General features: G+C 40.8%; 1 protein-coding gene across 1 annotated transcript in view; it reads right to left on the reverse strand.

Annotated features, from left to right (window-relative positions):
• The window catches only part of nts (neurotensin), a 39,345-nt gene extending 29,770 nt beyond the window's left edge, over window positions 1-9,575 (reverse strand). The window contains exons 1-2 of the mRNA XM_034175903.1: window positions 9,255-9,575; window positions 5,816-5,877 (exon numbers count right to left, since the gene is read on the reverse strand). Coding sequence (XP_034031794.1) covers window positions 5,816-5,877; window positions 9,255-9,318 — 126 coding nt within the window. The 5' untranslated portion in view covers window positions 9,319-9,575. The remainder of the gene's footprint in view (window positions 1-5,815; window positions 5,878-9,254) is intronic.
• Between the last annotated feature and the right edge of the window lie 802 nt (window positions 9,576-10,377).

A 10,377-nucleotide genomic window follows, 5' to 3' on the forward strand; every position in this document is an offset into this window, starting at 1 on the left:
ACTCCTCACTTTCCTGAACTTTAAGTATACAATTGGTACTGCACGTTCTCGGTGTTCCTGTTTCTGGGAATGGTGGATTTTCCCTCAGGAAGGAACTGTTGTCTTTTGCTGACTGCTTACTGGGTGTCCACACACCCACCATTAACCTGTTTTTGTTCCTGCTAGCAGTACCGGATCTGACAGCTGGAAGCAGAGGCCATTTGGGGACTCAGGACTTGGCGGCTTCGGTGTACTGCAGGTCTCTATTGGCGGTGGAACCTTGTGGGTCCCGGCTCTTCTCTGGATAGGCGTCTCCGACCCTCGGGCCTGCCCACACGTCACCTGCTGTATTTTGTGATTGACTGACTAAAAGCAGTATTTGACCTGTTGTGCACATTTGCTGTAATAAATTGTATTTATTGGCTTATCTATTGATCATTCATTTACGTCCCCTGTTGTGGGTCCATGCATTACACTTTCCCCAACAGTTATATTTAAACAGAAATAAAGCGGTTAGCAGCTAATTAGACCAGGAAGTGATGATACCACGCTAACATCCACTAAATGCCTTGTAAATCACACCACAGGTGTTACTGGGTTGCAGAAAGAGCATTTCCAGTTTTAGAAGTGTTTATTTCTTGCTAGCTTTTACATAGATATGATAAAGGTGTTATATTTAGCCAAAAACAAGGGTAAGTTAGCAGCTAGCGACACCGGGAAGTGATGTCCCCATGCTAACGTCCACAAGATCATACCATAAAATTACGAACAGAATGCGACTTTTTAACCTCTTAAAATACGTCCAGGTTAGCCATCTTTGACCTTGGCCAAGGTCTGTGTCCCAAGAATGTTCACTCTGAATTTAAAGACTCTGGCAGTATTACAACTGGACTTATGCTGAGCACAGGAGGACAGATGCAAAGTCTTAACCGATGGCTTTCTGTAAAATCCAAACAAAAAATGAATCACCAATTTCAGACATATAATTCTTGTTCCATCCATGATATTAATGCAAATTCTTAAACACATTTTCATTCCAAGAGCTTGAGCACACTAAGTTATGTGGCAGAATATGTGCGTAGCAAAAGTGGCAATTTGAATTTTAATTTGCACTTGTGTTCATTATGTGAAAAATTCTCATACTGCTGTCTGTCACGTTACCACCCGTGATCAACTACACAATTAGTCTTTCAAAATTACCATCCCATCACAACACTGACTACGTTTACATGCAGCCAATAACCCTTTCATAACTGGAATATTAGCAATAACCCGGTTGCGCACGGCCATGTAAGCACCTGCAAAACCCCGAATATGCTCATATTCCGGTTTGTAAATGCCAAATTTGACCCCTGGGTTACTCCTTTTCTAACCTGAATATCAGGTCATATAAACGCGCATCGGAATATCCCCATAGAAAGGAACATCATTTTGTGTTCTGCGCATGTCCTATCCGCAAGGAATCTTGGTCTTTTGAGTACGGCAACTACTTTTATGCAGCGCGAGCAACCCACCGGACACCACAGAAGCAGAGGTAAATAAGCATGGGGAAATGCAGACGCGGCAGCACAGCACCACCCTTTTGGATCGAGGAGGAACCTGAGTACTTCATTAGTATCGTTGAAAGACATGAATATAATGTCTTTTATTGACGGTAGAAAGTACTGAGATAGTGACATTTACAAGAAGGTGGCCGAAAAGTTATGCGAAACAGGATCTGCACGAACGCCAGACCAAATCAAGCACCGGTGGAAGATGTGCGTCGCTGTTTAGATGGAGATATTCCAAATGATACCAATGATCATGTATACAGGAGTAATTCTGTCTGCTTAAGCATGTAAACGGGTTATTCCTAATGATTCAGAAACCGGAATATTGACCTTAACCCAAATATTAACGGCATGTAAATGTAGCCACTGACTCCCTCTTAATGCTTAAAAGTTTGGATTGCCAGCGCAATTAACCACCCAACAAATATGTTGAAAAATGCTCAGTCACATAATATTGGTTCATGCATCTCACCAAATTCCATGAGAATCAGTTTGTGTATCATCCTGATGACAAACAAATGGACACGGCTGAAAATATGGTGGAAGTAAGAAAAGCCAAAGAGTGTTTCTGTGTCTCTCAGTTGTCCAGGTGGTATCCATAGTAGAGAAGCTTGAATCTTCGACTGGACTGGGTTGCTTGACGCGAGGACGTTTTGCTTCAAATCGCAGAAGCTTCCTCAGCTAAAATTCTTGCTCTGGTAGTCTGACTTGTGTCTGACTCTTGTAGAGAAGAATAAAACAGAAGCCAACAAAAGCTGGAGTTTTAAACCTAACCAGACCCCTCCTACTGAGAGGCAGACTGCTATAGGCTAGTGACTAAACAATACCTCTAATTAGCAACTATTGTGCTGTAGTTAGCACACCTAATGGCAGGACAGCTGTCCCTCTAATGATGGGATGGATGCCTTTCTGATGGCTCCCTTGATGACGTGAATGACTCATTAGCATGAACAAAAGACTGAAACTCCTTTGAGAGTTTGTTTAGTTAGGTTTAAAACTCCAGCTTTTGTGGCTTCTGTTTGTTCTTCTCTACAAGGGTCAGACTTAAGTCAGACTACCAGAGCAAGAATTTTAACTGAGAAAGCTTCTGCGATTTGAAGCGAAACGTCCTCGCGTCAAGCAACTCAGTCCAGTCGAAGATTCAAGCTTCTCTACAAAAGCCAGAGAGAAAAAAAAAACATTCCCACCTGTATGTCAGTGTGTATATTAAAAGCGTATTTCAAAGCATCTTCGACAATATTCTCCACCAGACATCTGGCAGCTTATTACTGCAATCATCACCCCTGAGCAACCTCTGAACATCAGCAGCAATGAATCACATCCCCGATTTGTTCTATGAGCACCACGGCCTTCATCATGCTGTTGGGGCAGTAAAAGAGTCAGTGTGTTGTCTTTCGGATGCCGTCAGGACCATCTGAATCCTATTAGGCTGCTCCATCCATCTCCACCTGCCTCCAGCTCCACTTTTTTCAACTTCACGTTTAAGTACGGAATAAATGTGATATAAAAACTAAAAGTTACAACTGAACTGAATTTATTACTTGTGACCCCCCCCCCCACACACACACACACCCATTGACAAAGGACACGGCTGTGTGGACTCTCGTGTTGATGCACTCATGCCTTTATGAGCACATACATTTTCCAAGCACGCACTGGCCAGGGTCACAGGTAAAACTAGAGCATCACGCTCGTAGAGCGCAAACCTCCACCAACACTACTTTCCAATTTTACAAAATTTTACCTTGGAAAAAAAATTCAAATATGATGTCACTACTTTATGCACAGTGGGCGGGTATTGGGATACCTGCCCACTACCCAATATTGCTACTGTGGGCAGGTATGGACACGTAGTGTAAATGTAAATCTACGCTACCGGCCCAGCAACGCCTCAGTAAGTGATAATATTGCAAATTATTGTCACTTTACCGAGGCGTTGCTAGGCCGGTAGCATAGATTTACATCGACGCTACCTGGCTATACTCGCCCGGAGTAGCGAACAAGTATCGGCATACCCACCCGCTGTGCGTAAACAAATGACGTCATAGCGCGCAGCCCAAAAACTACCCGCAGAGGAAAAGATACAAAGGCCAGAAGTGCGTGTTGCTCCCAAATGGATGATTTTCTCATGGATAATCCGACAAAGAACAGCAGCCAAAGCAGCCAGCTTGACGAGGACACACTGGCGAATTTGCAGAGCAGCGCGCGCCAGCCGACACGACAAACGTTAACGTGAGCCAACTTTTTACGTACGCATTACGTGTTGTGCATCTCAGTAAAGTGATAATAATGCAAATAACATGCTGTTGTCGTGCAGTATGCATTTTATGAGTCCCTCTGTTCATAGCCAGTCGCCCGCAACAACAGATATTCGCCCTCGTCTAACTCGGACAAATATCGTCATTTTGGATGACTGGGCATGAACGTCGGGCCTCTGAAAATGCATACCACCCTCCAAAAGCATGTTATTGTATTAATATACACCAAATGGGCTTTTCAATATTACACTCAACAAAAATATAAACGCAACACTTTTGGTTTTGCTCCCATTTTGTATGAGATGAACTCAAAGATCTAAAACTTTTTCCACATACACAATATCACCATTTCTCTCAAATATTGTTCACAAACCAGTCTAAATCTGTGATAGTGAGCACTTCTCCTTTGCTGAGATAATCCATCCCACCTCACAGGTGTGCCATATCAAGATGCTGATTAGACACCATGATTAGTGCACAGGTGTGCCTTAGACTGCCCACAATAAAAGGCCACTCTGAAAGGTGCAGTTTTATCACACAGCACAATGCCACAGATGTCGCAAGATTTGAGGGAGCGTGCAATTGGCATGCTGACAGCAGGAATGTCAACCAGAGCTGTTGCTCGTGTATTGAATGTTCATGTCTCTACCATAAGCCGTCTCCAAAGGCGTTTCAGAGAATTTGGCAGTACATCCAACCAGCCTCACAACCGCAGACCACGTGTAACCACACCAGCCCAGGACCTCCACATCCAGCATGTTCACCTCCAAGATCGTCTGAGACCAGCCACTCGGACAGCTGCTGGAACAATCGGTTTGCATAACCAAAGAATTTCTGCACAAACTGTCAGAAACCGTCTCAGGGAAGCTCATCTGCATGCTCGTCGTCCTCATCGGGGTCTCGACCTGACTCCAGTTCGTCGTCGTAACCGACCTGAGTGGGCAAATGCTCACATTCGCTGGCGTTTGGCACGTTGGAGAGGTGTTCTCTTCACGGATGATGCGAAGGAGATGTGTTGCACTGCATGAGGCAAATGGTGGTCACACCAGATACTGACTGGTATCCCCCCCCCAATAAAACAAAACTGCACCTTTCAGAGTGGCCTTTTATTGTGGGCAGTCTAAGGCACACCTGTGCACTAATCATGGTGTCTAATCAGCATCTTGATATGGCACACCTGTGAGGTGGGATGGATTATCTCAGCAAAGGAGAAGTGCTCATTATCACAGATTTAGACTGGTTTGTGAACAATATTTGAGAGAAATGGTGATATTGTGTATGTGGAAAAAGTTTTAGATCTTTGAGTTCATCTCATACAAAATGGGAGCAAAACCAAAAGTGTTGCGTTTATATTTTTGTTGAGTATAAATTCAAATATCCAGAAAATCCACAATCCGGATCAGATCCTAATGAAATGTTGTCAGGTGACAGTGAGTGTCAGTCAGCACCTCACTTTCAAATATGAGAGTGATTGGGGCACGTTTGATTAAGATATAATGTAAATTATACATTAAATAGGATTTTCAATGTTAAATTTAAATGGCCACAAAATCTGCAATCTGGATCAGATCCAGATCAAACTTTGTCAGTCGATAAATGATACCATCCTACATAACACAAATATGAAAGGAATTAGATTTTTTTTTTTTTTTTGACTTATGAATTTTTGAAATCTTCAGTAAAAATTTCATAAAGATGTATGAAAAATTGTGGGCTCCAGGTTGCTCACAAACAAACAAACAAACACACAGGGGCGACATGGCGGAGGTTATGAACGCCACCTCTGTCAAAATGACGCGGTGGTGCTACACTTCACTCTACTCAGAATCTGAGTAATGAAAAATGTGCATAAAATATTCATCTATTGAGCCAATATGAAAACAGCTACAAGGTGAGAAGCAGAGTTGTGGATCATATGGGAACAGTTTGAGCTGGGCAGGCTATGCTACAGCGGCAGGGTGGGAGTGTGTCTCACACGTCAGGGGTGAATGATCAGGCTCTGATGCTCCAGGTGCAAACATGTGGTACCTTAGATGTGAAGAGGCTGCTGATAAGATCCTCTTCCAGCGCTCGCTGCTCCTGGTCCACACCTGTCAGTTACAAGAGAGACAAAAACATAACTTTCAGTCCAATCAATTGAAATCTGTCCCCAGTGACTTATACAAAATAAGAGTCAGATTATGAACATCATTTATTGTGTATCAAGAATTTGTACTTTACTTAATTGGAAGCATTTCAGCCATATCAGTGAAAATCAGTTGTTGACAACTTTAAGCATCCGATTTAAATTTGTGCCCGTTCAATTTACTAAATGTTTAACAAAACACACATTTAAGATCATCATTCATTCATTCATTTTGTGTGGAAAGTGCCATTTACAAAAAAAAAAAAAAAACACACATTCATTCATTCATTCATTTTGTGTGTAAAGTACCATTTACAAAAAAAAAAAAAATCATCCCAATCTCATGCCATTTTCCGATGGCATCACGAAAAATAAATTAATCTATTAGTTCATGTTATGTCACGAAAATAACCACATTTTCATGACAGTATCATGAAATGTGGGTGTGGGGAGTGTCTGTGGGGTTATGGTTTGGGGAAAAGAGAGGGTTAGAAGTAGTAAAATAAAATAAATAAATAAATAAAACAAGTCACAAAAAAGTGACTCATTTCATGTTGGGAGCACAAAAAAAAAGCTTGAGACTGGACTGAAAAAAAAGTTCTCATCTCTAAATGGGTGGCACGGTGGCTTAGTGGTTGGCACTGTTGCCTTACAACAACAGGCCTGGATCCAGACCAGTTTGGACCGACGCAGTTGCATCGGTCAGATTTTTTTACGCATCGTTCCTCATGGGTAAAACAAAATCTCGAATAATCCCGAATAGTGCCGAACGTGCCCATACAGCTTTTGATCCCACAATGCACCACGCAGGTGTACACAGGAAAATTCAAACCGGATCAAACAAACATAGTGTCAGTCCAGTCAAGTCGATGATCATGGCATCCAGGAAAAAAGTTGTGCACGGTGGCTTAGTGGTTGGCACTGTTGCCTTACAACAACAGGCCTGGATCCAGACCAGTTTGGACCGACGCAGTTGCATCGGTCAGATTTTTTTACGCATCGTTCGTCATGGGTAAAACAAAATCTCGAATAATCCCGAATAGTGCCGAACGTGCCCATACAGCTTTTGATCCCACAATGCACCACGCAGGTGTACACAGGAAAATTCAAACCAGATCAAACAAACATAGTGTCAGTCCAGTCAAGTCGATGATCATGGCATCCAGGAAAAAAGTTGTGCAAGGAAAATTGGGCGCTTATTTCAGCAAGAAACAGTGAGTGGTTTATAATAGTAATTTATAATTTATAATATTATAAGTTTTATATTTGTATATTATATTTTATAATTTATAATAATTTAATATATTTAATATTATAATAAATTTATATAATAATTTATAATTTATATAAGTTATAATTTCAGTCATCTATGATGACTGAAATTACATTTTCGTGGTTTTCCGACCACATGTCAACCTATACGGATTGTCTGTAAATTATACCAATTTTTCCAAGTTTCAGAGTCATACGGACATACAAATAAAGTCGGATATTCAGGGTTTGATCTGCAGCGGCTCTGTAATCAACCGTTTCTGCAGCGCGACTCCACTTTGAAGCGTGAACCATTGAAGCAATGCTTCAATCCACTAGCTCGTTGGTTCTTTGATTCGCTGCTCTTCAGAAATGGCAAGTCCGCTTCTTAACCCCTCTCAAAGCCATTAAAATACCGTCAGTCACTTTTGTGTGGATTAAAGTCACTAACTGGGACTCTTGTCTTGTTGTAGTCAAGAAACGAGAATCGTCCTCCGTTCCGTTGGCACAGCAACAAACTCTGTACGGCTCTCTGCTGAGACAGAGTCTGGTCAGAATTAATAACTTCAAAATGAATTGCCGCTTTAAATAAAATGACACCTCTTACAAACGTGATATAGACAAGAAACTAGAATCGACTAAAACGTTTTTTTTTTCCTCCCAAAATGAGACGTGCTGTATTTCTTTACAAATTACATCCAGACGTGCAACATAGCAGCTGCAAGAGCTCAGCTCAGATATATGGAAAGACATTCATGCCAATAATGTCTGAAAGGAAATGCTTTTGACAAAAAGTACAAGTTTTGTTTATTCCTATTTATGTCCAGAGATCAAGGATCCACCATCTCAGTTTTTGTTATAGTGTTGTTTTTTAGGACATCATATTTATACAAACTGGAAGTGTTCACTATGGTCCATGAAGTATAATAAATATATTAAAAGAAGTGTGACAGTGTATGTGGCACACAAATAAAGAATAAAGATAATTGAATAACAAGACGTGTACCATTTTTATTTTATCATTGGGCAAAAATGCATCTGTCAGATTTTCACTCTGGATCCAGCCCTGGACTAGATGGTCCTGGGTTCATTTCTGACCTGGTCCTTTCTGCGTGGAGTTTGTATGTTTCTTCCACGTATGGTGCGCGTGCCTCGGCTTCCTCCCACTTCCAAAGATATGCAGGTTAGGTGAATTGGTGAGGCTGAATTTGTCTTAGGTGTGAATTAATTTGTTTATCTCGATATGTGAGTTCTCCAATAGAGTATTGGACTGTCCAGGGTGCATCTTGTGACCAGCCCAATGACCACTGGGATAAGCTCCAGCTCCCCCACCGCCCCATGACCCTGAAGTGGAATAACTGGGAATAGAAAATGGATGGGTGGATGGTTCTGAATTAAAGCAAAATAACAGGATTCTTTATTTTAATAAATGTGCTCTTTTGTAGCAAAAGGGGAAAAATCTCTTTTTTTTTACCTTAATATTAAAGGACACAAAGCATGTCTGTGTTTTTATGTCACAAAAAAATCTTATTTTCCTCCAGACATCCAAAGTCTCACATAGCGCTGTACAGGATGTTAAGGCAACTGTCTCCCTGTTGATTCAGATCTTTGTAAGTCGTTGGCACTGTTGCGCTGCCAATATAAGATTATGATATGATTGTTTTGAAAAAATGTATTCACTGAAGCTGGAGTTTAAAAAATTAATTTCATAAATATGGTCTCACATAAGGTATAATTATATGGAAATCTTAGAACATAAATAATTACTGCAACTCAAAATTGAAAAGACAGAGTCATAAATAATGGTTTAATTTGAGGGGAAATAATTTATCAAGCAGCTGTCAGTTTTGTCGTATCCTAAATAAGTTTATAACAATTATTGGACTTGAAACGTTAATATTTCATCTTCGAACCAGAAAAATAAAATGTTCCTAAAAATCCCTCCAGTGCAATTTATAGTGATCGTATCTTCAACTTTTTGCAGCAAAAGCCATCTTTCAGTCATCATTCTCACTTTATACTGTGGCTTTACGCAATAAAAAAGTGTTGACTGTGTGCTTAAAGCTGTGAGCTGTTACATGTGTTGCTTACCTGCACAAAGTCCACCACATGTGAAACAAAGGAAAAGCACACACATCAACTGTGCCTGCATCATGCTCCGAAAAGAAGAACCAAACAAAAATAAAAAAAATCCAATTCTAAAGAGCTGACTTGACAATGAACCTAGTCCATAAAGTTCAGGGTGAGACACAGAGAGGGATGCTGATGCTGATGCTGCAGCCACGTCTTCCTCTTCTGTGCTGCCGTTCCAAACGATGCCTCTTCTTGTCTTCACGACCGCTTGTATGTGGTAAAGAGTGGGCTCGATTCCCTCATTATATAAAACCCAAAAGTGATGTCAGAGGATCTGTCTCTCATCCCCCCCACCCCCTCTCTTCTACTTCACCCCCACCCCTCCATCCATCCATGCCTGTTGTTGCATCGACTCTTCCCGCCTGTCTGTGTGTCATTGTTTCATCAGACGTCAGCTAAGCATCACAAGGCGAAAGGTTTTTGGCGTCACGGTTTGTTTGATTGGCCCATTTCACCTCATAAATGCACGCACGCTGAGGTGCATTTTGCATTTGTGTGTAAAATGGGATGCATGGGTTGTGTGGAGGCAGAGAAGATGCACAAATAATGCTTCATCTATGCGTCATTGTTTGACATAGTGGTTCGAACATCATTTTTTTTTCCAAATAAAAAGACGCAAAATAAACAGCAACTAAAGAAAGGAAATCAAACTATGATATGTCACATGTACTAGTGTGTTGCTGGCGGGGATCCACGAGCTCTAGATTTGGGTAGTGTTTAGAAAATAGGTAGCTGACATTTGTCAAGGGCGGTAATAAATTGTGCAAAGATTCTGTAATAAGTTGGAATGGTGTGTGAGTCCAGAATGTTTTTAGAACCTGAGACCTCACTTTTTAGAAGAACTCAACCCTTTTATTTCCTGTTAATTACATAATTTTAATATTAATTTACTGCATTAATGTATTTATAAATTGTTTAGGTTTTTGTTATCATATACACAATTGTTGTTGTTGTTGTTCTTTTATTAGTACTTCTATTTTGTCATTTCATTTTTAAATGGACCACAATGGAAATAAGTGTTTTTACTTTTTTGTGTCACCCATGCATTGTTAACTTATTTACAATTATATTATGTACTTAC

The sequence above is a fragment of the Thalassophryne amazonica genome, chromosome 8 (genome assembly GCF_902500255.1).
Source record: "Thalassophryne amazonica chromosome 8, fThaAma1.1, whole genome shotgun sequence".
In the NCBI taxonomy this organism is placed as follows: Eukaryota; Metazoa; Chordata; class Actinopteri; order Batrachoidiformes; family Batrachoididae; genus Thalassophryne; species Thalassophryne amazonica.